The sequence below is a fragment of the Fukomys damarensis genome, unplaced genomic scaffold (genome assembly GCF_012274545.1).
Source record: "Fukomys damarensis isolate Sample0158 unplaced genomic scaffold, DMR_v1.0_HiC HiC_scaffold_13, whole genome shotgun sequence".
Classification (NCBI taxonomy): domain Eukaryota; kingdom Metazoa; phylum Chordata; class Mammalia; order Rodentia; family Bathyergidae; genus Fukomys; species Fukomys damarensis.
In genome coordinates, this window is record NW_022900925.1 from 36,369,223 (window position 1) to 36,381,825 (window position 12,603).

The 12,603-nt window shown below is 56.1% G+C and overlaps 1 protein-coding gene across 1 annotated transcript in view; it reads right to left on the reverse strand.

Annotated features, from left to right (window-relative positions):
* LOC104859592 (post-GPI attachment to proteins phospholipase 3) overlaps positions 1–5,407 on the reverse strand; it is a 6,548-nt gene extending 1,141 nt beyond the window's left edge. The window contains exons 1-3 of the mRNA XM_019206907.2: positions 4,226–5,407; positions 2,952–3,049; positions 2,500–2,652 (exon numbers count right to left, since the gene is read on the reverse strand). Of these exons, the coding sequence (XP_019062452.1) occupies positions 2,500–2,652; positions 2,952–3,049; positions 4,226–4,406 (432 nt within the window). The 5' untranslated portion in view covers positions 4,407–5,407. The remainder of the gene's footprint in view (positions 1–2,499; positions 2,653–2,951; positions 3,050–4,225) is intronic.
* Positions 5,408–12,603: the final 7,196 nt, after the last annotated feature.

The following is a 12,603-nucleotide window of genomic DNA, read 5'->3' on the forward strand; positions in this document are numbered from 1 at the left end:
GCCAAGGCCTCTGCCCTGCCCACCCTCGCTGCCCAGGGTTCCCAGGTTGGATGGGGTGGCCTCAGGGGTCCGCAGTGCCTTCCTGGCCCACTGAGCCTGCTAAGCCAGGTCACTTCCTCCTTTCAGGGTGGCCCCGCTGTCCCTGCCCCAGACAGTTGTGGAGCCACAGGCCTAGGCCAGAGGTGGGACTGACGGGGGTTCGTCAGGGCCCATGGTGTGCAGGGCCAGCGGGGAGAGGGTCCGGCCTGAGCACAGGGACTTGGGGAGCAGAGTGGGAGGGAGGAGGGAAGGCTGCGCCGGCGGCAGCCAGGCCTCCTTGTCACCCACAAAGGCTGGGGGAGGTGACAGGAGGCCGGAGCTCAGGACTCAGTGCCATGGGGACAGGAGGGGCCTCCAGGTCCCCTGTCCACTGCGCCCTGGGCGCCTTCCTCTAGAGACCTGCCCTTAACCAGGCTGTGACCCTGAGAAGGCCCTGTGCCTGGACGCCCCATCATGGGCTCCTCTTTCTCCTCTGTAAAATGGGAAGGTGGAGGCCAGCACGGTGCCCTCACAGCCCCAGGCCCGGGAGACCAAGTCCAGGGGCGTGGTGGTGCACATCTGTAACCTCAGCGGGAGGCTGAGGCAGGAGGATGGTGGCAGGTTAGAGGCCAGCCTGGGCTACTCGGTGAGTTCAAGGCCAGCCTGAACCACACAGTGAGACCCTGCCTCAAAACTAATACACGAACCAAACAACGGAAACCGAGTTGTCCTCGCAGCCTCCCTCCAGGCCAAGGCGGTCTGGGCTGAGAGGCCTCCAAACTCCCCACGCTCACCCGCAGGCCCACTCTGGGGACAGAAAAGCCCAGTCTGCACATGAGACTCCTGAGGAGTGTGTGAGACAAGGGTTTCCCTGTCACTCAAGCTGGCCTTCAGTTCCTGGGCTCAAGCGATCCTCCTGCCTCAGCCTCCTGACTAGCTACAGACTGCCACACACCTGGCTCAGCTGTGTGTCTTGAACACATAATGGAGCATGTGTGACTTAGTGGCCCTTACCGGTGCCTAGCACACAGTAGGCATCTCAAACGCGTTTCCCGCCTCAAGTCCCTACCTCCCCTTCTCTGGGCCTCACAGAGCTTGGTGTTTTAGACCCTGGTCCTGACTGCAGAATGCAGATCTCACGGCTCTGGGCAGAGCCTCTGTGGCTGTGGCAGGGGATGGAGAACAGAGGGGGACAGGGCCAGACGCCCTTCGGGTGGGGACGAGGGACGGGGAGGCTGGCAAGAAGCTGCTCAGTCTGCTAGAAAATAAGAAGAGCAAGCCCAAAATATCCCCGCCGTGAAACTGGATGTCAAGTGCGCCAGATCTGTCAGGAATCCGACCCCGTGCAGAGCCCAGGGCTCGGCTGTCCCTGACACCCGGGCAGTGGGGACAAGTGGGCCTTTAAATAGCTCTGTGTCTCAGAAGTGGGGGAGGCAGAATGTTAAATGTGACGCCGGCTGCCACCTGCCCCTCCCGCCAGCCAGGCCCCGGTGTCGGTGTTGCTGCTGCAGCCTCAGGCAGGCGCCCGCCCAGCCTGCTCACGCCGGGGGAAGGGGGTTTCCTCGTCGAAGGAAGGGCTCCTGGGTTCCCTGACCATCGGAAGTCTTCCCTGGGTCTACCAGCGTCCCCAGCCCCACCAATCACGGCACAGAGCAGTACGGGCTTCCCTGCCACTTCCTCCTCACACCTCGGCCCAGGACCTTCCCCTCCCTCCCACGTGAAGGGTTTCTGACTGCTTCAGCCTCTGGGCCTGGCAGAGGGAGAGGTCGGAGGGCCCTGCCTCCAGGACAAAGTCCCCACCGCACCTTCTCACAGCTGGGGCTCCCTCCTGGGAAAACACACGGCTCAGGTTCAGGTGTAAAAGCCAAACAGGGTCATGCAGGGCTGGGGGGCGCTGCAGACACCCCTGAGATGAAGGGTCTAAGAGGCAGGGAGATCGAGGGGAGCCCAGTGCACACCTGTAATCCTTGCATTCGGGAGGCTGAGGCAGGAGGATTGCGAGTTCAAGACTAGTATGCTGCTGTGACCGCTGGCCTTTGCACGGTCACGTAGGCAAAGGCTAGGCCTTTCCAAGGGCCCCTCGGACCTGCAGTGTGGCTACACTGTTCCTGCTAAGAGGGGTGGGGACCTGGACAGTGCAGGGGCATCTACCGGGGAGGCTCTGATCTAGAAACATCCAGGGCACCCGCTGTCCCCTCGCCCAGGCAGCAGAGTCCCGTCTGCACCATGTCTCCTCCAATTCCAGGCCCTGGACCCCCAAAGCACGAGGCTATGAGCCCTTTTTGCACGGATGGGCAGGCCACGTGGTGCTGGGGCTGCCTGCGCTGGACCTGAGCGGCCCCACGCCCTCCCTGCCACCTCCCACCTGCAGCTGCCCGCTGGGTCTTTCCGGCTCGTGCGCTCTCTATCCCCCCCTTCCCGACTCTGCTGCCCGGAAGTGCTGAGGTGCCCCCGGGGGGTCAGAGGTGCCCGGTCACCTACCCAGGCGAAGGCCACACACGTGTGGTACATGGGGGAGGCGGCGGGCACAGAGGTGCGGTAGTGGCAGAGCATCACCAGGCTGGCCAGGCCATTGAGGAAGGAGGCCACGGCAGAAGCGGGCTCTTGGAAGAACAGGAACCGGAAGAAAGGCCACTGGAAGGGGAGAGACAGAGGGGACCTGAGCGCAGCCACCCCAGCCGGCCCGGTCACGGAGCTGCGTCCTCGCCCCTTCCAGTTTTCCACTCTGAGACATTCTGGGGATCGCCGGGACGCCAAAGCCAGCCTGGGCGACAGTGGGTTCAAGGCCAGGCTGAGCCAGATGGCCGGGCCCTGCCTCAGAGCAAGAAAAGAAAGCAGCCACGCCAAGGGCCGGCCTGCACCCCACACCCTGGCACCCCACACCGACTTCGGGCGGACCGCAGGCGTCTCACTCCCACGACCCCGCCACTCACCTTGCCGTGGAACTGCGGCACCCGGTGGCCCTCCTGGAGGTACAGGCCCACGGTGACCCACATGCAGTCGTACTTGCAGTCGTCCCGGCAAGTCCAGCCTGCCAGAGACACGCATGGGGCCGTGGGCTCCACGGCACAGGGCGGTGGGGTCAGCGGGGGTAGAGAGGATGGCCCGAGAGCGACGCTTGTCCTGGACTCGGTCACCCACCAGAGGAGCTCCGGCTGTCTTAGTCCCCTCCCACCGAAATCATTTTGATTCTTTCCTATTTGGTTGTGTGAGGCAGCGTCTTGTTGTGGAGTTCAGACTGCCTCACACTCAGAGTCCTCCTGCCTCAGCCTCCTGAGTGCTGGGATGACAGCCGTGTGGTTGGTTCCAAGCTGCCTCTCCAGCTTTCTGGCCACTGCTCATTTGGATCCTAAGTCTGGACCGGAAATGGGTGGGAAAGGACAGCGTGTGGCCGAACAGAATCCCTCAGGCCTGAGGGATGGGACCTAACCTGAGTCCCAGCAGGGAAACCGGGGTTGGAGAAGCTACTTCAAAAGGTGGCACCTGTCACACAGCGGGTGCTCGGTGTGTCGGCTCCTCGCCCACTACGGTCAGGAGTCCAAGTTCAATCCGCCCATCTGGGAGCGCCACCTCCACGAAGTGCCCGTGCCCCCTCCCCGTCAAAGCCAGAATCAATTTCTTCCTTTTCTCAGTGCGTCTAGTCCTTCACCTAAGCCTGTTTTAGGATTCAAATCATTCTGCACTTGTCTGTTTTGAGACAGGATCTCACTATATAGCTCAGGCTGGCCTTGAACTCACTATGTGGCTCAGGCTGGCCTCAAACTTGTAGCAATCCTGCTGCCTCAGCCTCCCCAAGCGCTGGAATGACAGGCTTGGGCCACCACGCCCAGCTTGGCATGAAGCATTTAATAAACACTGCTTTATTTTATTTATTTATTTAGAGACAGGGTCTCACTATTTAGTTGAGACTGACCTGGAACTCACTATGTTGTAGCCCAGGCTGGTCTCGAACTCACAGTGATCCTCCTGCCTCAGCCTCCCCTGTGCTAGGATTACAGGCGTGAGCCACCACACCCGGCTAATAAATACTGCTTTGACTTAATAAAAAGTAAAAATGTCTGGGGTGATGGGACCCCATTATCCTGGAGAATTCTCTCACTCGCACAAGAAATCCGGTGGGAAACCCAAGGCTCAGAGATTGCAAAGTAGGAGGGTGACGGGCGGGGCCACGGCCAGTGGGCGGGGCTTGCAAAGGGGTGGGGCCTACCTGCTAGACTCATGTAGATTGGCTGGTGGGAGCGGAAGTGGTTCAATGCGCCCCCCGAGCAGTTCCGCTCCTCGCACCGCAGCACACAGTCGCGGTACACCGGCTCGCGGTCCCCTTGGGAGGCGCTCGCCATCGCGACTGCCCCGGCCAGCAGCACCAGCCGCACCGCGCGCTCCGCCATTCTGTCACTCTGCCTGGCCGCGGAGGGCGGAGTTTAGGAGCGTAGCCTCCACTTCCGGAGTAACCGGAAGTACCTGTGCTCATGTGTGCACCCTCCGCTGACGTACACCACTTTCAAATAAGTTCCTGGGTTTTTGTCCCTCGCCCCACTACCGTTTCCCCAAAATGAGGCAACAGGTTTAAGGAAAAGGGGATGCCTGGTGAGATCAGTAACAAAAAAGAGCGATTTTTTAAATTCTCCAAGGTGTGTGTATGTTTATATATGTGTGTGTATGTTTATATATGTGTGTGTGTGTGTGTATATATGTATATATATTTAAACCGAAGAAGAACCTTTAATATTTAGTGAAAAGAAGTTGCGAGACCCAAAAGTTTAGGTCAAATCATTCAGAAATCTGGCAAATGCAGATTTAGAGTGCAATTTAATGGCTTTAGGGCCATTAAAATTGGCCTAATTTGGGGATGGGTATTTGACTCAGTGGTTCTGCCGTCTGCCACGCTAGCATAAGGTCTCGAGTTCGATTCCCTGGTACCCCCTCCAAAAAAAAGTTGGCCTAATTTGCAAGAGACTATGCTATATCTGGCACCAGCCCGGTTGGGTCCCAGTCCCTGGCACCGCCCTCCCCTCCGGCTTCCACGCCTGCGCTTTGCTCCCTCAAACCCTGCTCCAGTCGCTAATCCTAAAAAACCTCGTTAGGCCCGGGCTACTCAGGATAAAATACAGGCCCCACAGACCCCACAGGCCCCCAGCGATCTGCGCTGCCCACCCGGCTCCGCTCTCTTGCTGTGTCCACCATCAGAGGAGTCCCTCGGCCTCCAGAATCTGTCCCTTTGTCTCTTCTTGCCTGTTCTGCACCAGTGCAGATGCTGCTCCCTCTGCCCAGGGAGGTGACGCGAGACAGCCTCAGGGGTGCGACAGATTCTCACTATGTAACTCAGGCCTAGAACTTGCTATGGAGCCCAAACTTGCCTGGAACTCAAAATCCTCCTGCCTCAGCTTCCCAAGTACTGGGATTACAGGTGTACACCACCATGCCTGGCTTATTTTAAATAAATGAATGGTTATATTTCACATAAAACTTGTCGGGTGCCCTCTGGGACTGTCAAACCACAGTAGGGATCCTGGCAGAGAAGAGAGGCACTGGTAGTATTTCAAGGAAACATTGAGAAGGACCCTTGGGATGCTTGCTTCAGCCTTGTACCTCCCTGCGTGACCACCAGCACCCCACACCCACATCTTCTGGAAGCCTTAAAGCCACGTGGATAGTGATGCCTCCCCTCCTCCCACACTGTCACACACACACACCCGTCAGAATTTCCTTTTTATGCTGGAGGAGAGGGGTGGGATGGAGGGAGAAGCAGCCTTGGGTCCCGTTCATTCACTCACCACGCAGGCTTTTCCTGAGCCCGAGGCGCAGCAAGTGCCAGCTCCTGGACACACAACTTGTGTCCCATTTTCTGTGAATGGTGCTTCTGCAGTTAAAGGTGACATGCAGCATGGGCTGGGAGTCAAGCCCCCAGCTGACTGACTGGGAAGTTGAAATGAATAAAAGTAAACAGCCCTCCAGGAGCCAAACCACGCAGTGCTAGCACTACTCTGTATCTGCAGATAGGTCCTTTATAATACTTTTTCATTTCATCCTTACTAATTTTGGAATCATTTTTTTGTACTAGGGATCAAACTCAGGACCTTGCATTTGGAGGCAGGTGTGGTGTCACTGAGCTAAATCCCTGGCCCTGAAAAAAATTTTTTTTTTAGACAAGGTCTCACTATGTGTCCAGGCCGGCTTCAAACTCACAGGGATCTTCCTGTCTCCGTCTTACTGAACGGAGACTGTCCCCGTTGGGGGTCACGAACACAAGCCAATGAGATCCATAACGTAATCTTGCCTTTTAAGAGAATGGTGTCTTTCTGGGACCGGTCTTGAAATTTTCCTTTCTACAGTTACCTGGCCTCTATCTTTTGCAATTTGTTAGCCTGGAGTCCGGTTTCCCCATGGAGTCCCATTGGTTTAATCCATGTCCGAAATTGTCTTTAGTGTCCGGTGGGAGCCACAGGCTTCACAGTCATCCTTTATTTTTCCAACTGGGGCAGAAGTAATCCCAGCACATGGGAGGCTGAGGCAGAAGGATACAACAAGTTAGAGGTCAGCCTGGCCTATTGGTTCCCAGTACAGGGACAAGAAAGACAGGGCCAGGGATGTAACTCAGTAGCACTGGTGCCTGCTTTGCAAGTACAAGGTTGTGAGTTTGATTCCCGGTACCGAAAAAGAAAAAGAAAAAGCAACTTGTGCAGAGGTAAGAGCTTCATGACAAACTGACCATATTCTTAAAGCAAACAGCGGGGGGGACGGTCTACAGTAAGGGTCCCGTATTCACCAAATATTTATTAAAGTTTACAATGTGCCATGCTCTGGGGGACGGGGTGCCTGTCTCACGACCAAAGGAAGGATATAAGCCAACAAACTGCAAACAAATGACTAAAATAATTTTGCTGCTGAGGTAAGAACACATTCTCCAACCACCGCGCAGGATAACTTGGTGCTCTCAGAGTGAAAAATGTACCCGAGCCTCTCTCCAGCAGTCTCCCTCCTAGGTTTGTCTACACAAGTGCAAAATTTGGAGATGTACAATTATTCATGACAGCATTAGTTATCATTTTGAACAGAAACAAAAGGTAGCCTGGGGTGGCACTGCACACCTACAGTCCCAGCACTCGGGAGGCTGAGGCAGGAGGATCACTGCAAGTTCAAGGCCAGCCTGGGCTACACAGCCAGACTCTGTCTCAAAAAAGAAAGAGAGAAAGAGAGAGAGAGAGGACTAAATGGTCAGCAATAAGGAATGAGTTACATTAATTGAAGCAGAGCCACAAAATGGAATGCCAAAGAGAAATTAATAGGCATGCAACAGATTGGTAATGTGCCAGAAAAATCTTCACAATATCTTTGTAAAGTATAAAAAGCAAGGTGTAAACTGAGTATGGTGGCGCACACCTGTAATCCTAGTTTCGAGGGAGGCAGAGGCAGAAACATCATAAGTTCAAAGACAGCCTGGGCATTTTAGGAAGACCTGGTCTCAAAATGAAATTTTTTTTTTTTTTTTTTTTTTTTTTTTGGTACCAGGGATTGAACTCGGGTTCTTGTACTTTCGAGGCAGGCAGTGGAACCACTGAGCCAAATCCCCAGCTCAAAATGAAATTTAAAAAGACCTGGAAATGTAGCTCAGTGGAGGAGCGATTTCCTAGTGTGGGTGAGATCCTGGGTTTGATCCCTGGCAAGAAAGAAAGAAAGAGAGGGAGGGAGGGAGGCAGGGAGGAAGGCAGAAAGAAAAGAGGAAGGGAGGGAGGAAAGAAATGAGAAAAGAGAAAGAAAGGCCTTGTACTATGTGCATACATCTTCAATTTTAAAACGAAGGCAAAATGTAAAAAGAACAACTTCCTGTGTGGACAAAGTCAAGGGAAACAGGATTGGATGATGTCCTGGCCACAGTGGGGACAGTGGGGGTTGAGAAGCCTATTTTGAGCCAGGTGGTGCTCTACCCACCAAACCTGCAGGACCAGAGATAGCAGCACCCCCCGGGGGGGCAGAGTCCTAGGCCCAAGGACTGGTGCAAAGGCCCTGGGGTGGGAACACCATGGTCCTCTTTGGAAATCAGAAAAGAATGAGGTGAGACAGCAGCCTTGGGGTGTGGGTCTGGGAGAGCTGTAGGCAGTGGGGGTTTCAGTCGTGCTGACAACCTTTCATTTGCCTGCTGTGGGAAAGGGAAAGGATCCCAGGAGTCAAGCGCCAGGCCTGGAGGAGAAATGACAGAGGCCAACACGAGGTGCTGTGGGGGTAGAACAATGACAGGGCAAGCCGGGCGTGGTGGCGCACACCTATGATCCCAGAACTCGGGAGGCTGAGGCAGGAGGATCGCTGTGAGTTCGAGACCAGCCTGGGCTGCATAGCGAGTTCCAGGTCAGTCTCAACTGCCTAGTGAGACTCTGTCTCAAAAAACAAAACAAACAAAAAAACAACAACAGTGATGGGCACTGGAAAAAGAGTTGCTGGCTCAAAGAAGGAGCCAATTAGAAGGAAGCAAAGAACCAAGCAGGGGGTTCAGCCAGGGTAACTGTCTGAAACTGGCCTTGTCCCCTCAGGCCACGACTGCTACCGCTGTGTGCTTCTGGAAGCTTCCTGGGCTTCTCTGAAACCAAAAGCCAAGCCAGGCAGAGCGATGTGGCCTGTAACTCCCGCACTCGGATCACCACAGGCTCGAGGCTGGCCTGGGACACACGGCGAGAACCTGTCTCAAAAAAACAAAAGTAAAGAAATAAAATAAAAAGAAGGAACAAGGAATCATTGTGTCCGGTTCTCTCATATCGCAGACGGAAGAGTAAAGCCTTGTTCAAGGCCAGGAACGCAGCTATGATCTGACGAAGGACCTCAGAAGACCCAAGGGCTCATGCAGAGCGGCCAGAGACCCAGGCCACTGGGGAAGCCGAGCATCCGCTGCAGCACAAGAAAGGTAGCAAGATGGGAAGGACAGATGAGTCCCCTGGGGCCAAAGGCCAGCTCCAGGGCCTGGGCGCATTCCTGACTGTGGGTGAGAAGGGGCCGTGGGAGGTGTGGCAGGCCCAGAGGCAGTGCCTCCGGCCAGGCCATCGAGCTCTGTCCCTCTTCGTCCTCAAGCCTGCTGCTAATCCGCTAATCCTGTGCCTTCGGGGTTCAGTCCACCTGCGTTCACACCAGACCACCTTTAGAAAGGGCCGCTTTGCGGGGGCAGTGTTTGAACTCAGGCCTCGAACACACTGGGGGAGCCCTCTTCCACTGAGGTCAACCCTCAGCCCTTTGGGTTTTCAGATAGGGTCTTGCTAAGCTAGCCAGGCTGTTCTGTAACTTGCCATCCTCCTGGCTCAGCCTCCCAAGTAGCTGGGATCACAGGTGTGCGCCGCTGCGTCCAGTGCAGGAGGGCCCACCTTGCTTCTAAATCACACCCTCGGCCCGGAGACCCTGTGCCCGTGCTGGGGCTCCTTCCAAGTCACCAATCCACACACAAGGGTCCCCTGTTCCCAGCATGTCGCGCCCATCCTCGAGGCCCACCGAGTAGGCCCCTGCTGGTGGCCGGATCTGCCTGGTCCAGGCTGTCTCTATCTCCTCCCTTTTAATTTTTTTTTTCAGTACCAAGGATCGAACTCAGGAACTTGGCAGATTGAGGCATCTGAGGTACCCCTGAGCTAAATCCCTGGCCTCCTCCTTGTTCTGACTCCAGGTTGGCTGTGATAGGCAGAGGGCAGGAGACTCTGGTGCCAACCCAGGCACACACACTCACGGCCTTCCGTGCCCACCGTCGCAGCGGTGGCTGTCAATGATTGACTGGCATTTCACAGCCTGCTGACCCCCGGAGGTCACCTCCGCGAGCTGGGCCCGTCCTGCGCTGGTGTCCGAGGCCCCCGCTGCCTGCAGGCCAGTGCCTGTCGCCCAGGGTTGCTGCCCTGTGACCCCAGGTTGGGGTCCTCTGTGGCTGGCTCATCTCCCCACACCCAACTGGGTTCTTCGCCAACCCTGCCCCAGCGTCCCCGTGGTCTTTGACCCTCACGCCTCTTTCCCTGGCTCCCCCGTCAGGCCTGGCTGAGGGGCAGTGGCAGAGAGGGATCCCAGCCTCAGCCCTGGCCCCTGTCCTAGCCTCTCATCAGACGGCAGACGGAAGTTTTTTCCCCTTCCTTCCCAGCTCTGAAAGCACTCATTCTCCCGGGCCCTCCGGCTCCTCCCCCGGCCTTCCTGGGCCCTGGCAGTGGCTCTGTCCTCCTGGCGGCCCACTGCGACCCAAAGCGACCGGGCATTGTCCACCCCTGCGCTTTCCTCCCAGGATCCAGGCTGCGGCAGGGTGGCTGCCTCCCAGTGAGAGGTCGACCCTGGAGGCTCCGGCAAGAAGCCTCGGCTGTGGGCCTAGAACGGCACCCTTCCTTCCGGGCTCTTGGGACCGTGCTGCCCGCTCTGGTCTGTGACCTCAGAAAGTCCCTTCACCTCCTGGGACCTTGGACTTCTCTTTGGCAATTTGGGGATCGACAGCGGCCAGCTCTCCAAAACCTCCAGGACTTGTGGTGTGAGGCAGGTGGCTTTGGAGAGAGCGGCACAGAACAGGGGTTCACTGAGGATGGCACAAGGAGCGGGGGTGGGGGAGGCTAGGCAGGGACGCTCCTGACCCTCACATGCGGATGGTCTCTTTCTCTCCATCTCTCCCCTGGGCATTGAAACCAGGGATTCACACTGAGCTCCATCCCAAGCCCTTGAAAATACAATTTCACTAAATCAATAGATTGCCCAGGCAGGACTTGAACTTGCCTTCTCCTGCCTTGGCCTCCCAGTGAGCCGGGATTACAGGACAGCACCACCCGGCCTGGGGGTCTCTGGGGCCATATCCACCCTGGCCCAGATGCAAGCCTTCCGTGTGTGACCCACAGGTGACCCTCAGGCCAAGTACAGCCCTGGGCCCTGAGCTGGAAAGGGGCAAGCATGAGGGCCTGGTGCCACCGGATGCTGAGCTCTTCCCATTGGTCCCAAGACGCCCTGGGCCAGAGGCTTCGCTCTTTGGTGCCTCAGTTTCCCTAATCTTCACCCTACTAGGCCTAACAGTAATCCATGGTGGCCATGCTGAGGGGCTGATGTTTACAGGCCTCCCACACAGGACACTGGGCCCTTGCTGCAAGCCAGGTGTCTGGGTCTTTTCTTCGCCTTTCAAATTCTTTCTTTTTTCTTAAAAGCTTTTTTTTTTTGGTACCGGGGATCGAACTTGGGTCCTTGCACTTGCGAGGCAGGCGGCAGAACCTCTGAGCTAAATCCCCGGCCCTTTCTTTTTTCTTTTTAATGAGGCAGGGTCTCCCTTTATAGCTCAGGCTGGCCTTGAACTTACTATGGAGCCCAGGCTGGCCTCAAACTCAAGGATCCTTTTGCCACAGCCTCCTGAGGGCTGGGATCACAGACATGCACCACCACACCCAGCTTTCATTGTTTCTTAGAAAAAAGAAAAGGAAAGGAAAAAAAAGGATTTGGTTTGATCATCTAAATTAAACCGGAATAAGCCTCAGGCCCCGCATTTTCACGCAAGTGCCTTATTTTGTATTTATAACTTTTGTGTTCTTTTCTTAACCAAAGTCCCTGAAATTCTGTAAGCTTCAGGCCCCACCAGACCTGGATCTGCCCCAGTGAGTAACTGTGTTTGCTGAACAGGTACTATGTGCCAGGTACTGAGCCCAGCACTGCAGGGGCATTACCCCCCTTAGAACCCTGACCGGTAGGCCAGAAACCATCCTATCATGAGCAGCTGAGCAGCCGAGGCCCTGGGGCACCCAGTCCCTGCCCAAGGTCGCTCAGCTCACTGGCAACAAAGGCAGGACTCCATGTTTGGTTCCCAGTCTCCAGCCATCGCAGGAAGGAGTAGGCAAGCACCAGTTTCCTTCACTTCCTGTCCCCAGTGGGTGCCTTGGACCCCTTGGACCAGCACAGGTGAACCCAGGCTGAAGCAGTCCCATTAACAACGCCAGATTTGGCAAATAAAAAATATAAAGATGCTGGGTTACATTTGAATCACATCCCTTGCAGTGTGCCTTGGAATTCCCAACAAAAATGTCTTCCTTCCCACCTCTGGGGCGGGGGGGGGGGGGGGGGGGAGGGGGGGGAGGTGGAGTCCAGCAGGGGAGTAAAACATAACAAAAGGAAAGGAACTTGGAATGAATGGGGTGCTGAGGGCCCCCATAAAGACACAGGAAGCGGGTCCTTCCAAGGATGGAGACCCAAGGCCCTTCCACTTGGCTTTCTTCTGGCAGATTTGTAGACCCACTTACCATCATGCTTTCCAGGCTGGAGGGACCCAGAAGACTGGAGATCGGAGTCCGGGGATTCTCAAATCGGACAGAGCACAGCCCCCAGCCCTTTGGAGACAGGATCTCCCTATGTGGTTCAGTCTGGCCTTGAACTCATTGCGGAGCCCAGGCTGGCCTCAAACTTTCAGGGATCCTCCTGCCTCAGCCTCCGGAGTGCTGGGAGTACAGGCGTGCACCACCACACTCGACTATTAGACATTAAAACAGATAGGCACGGCATAGAATGCAAACTGCCCTGTTATGCTTAAGCTACAACCGGAGGATGCGGGACAGTCGGCCCCGCTCGGGGCGGAGAGGGGGACCACCGAGCTCGGCGTTCAGGGCTCCTCCCCGCGCC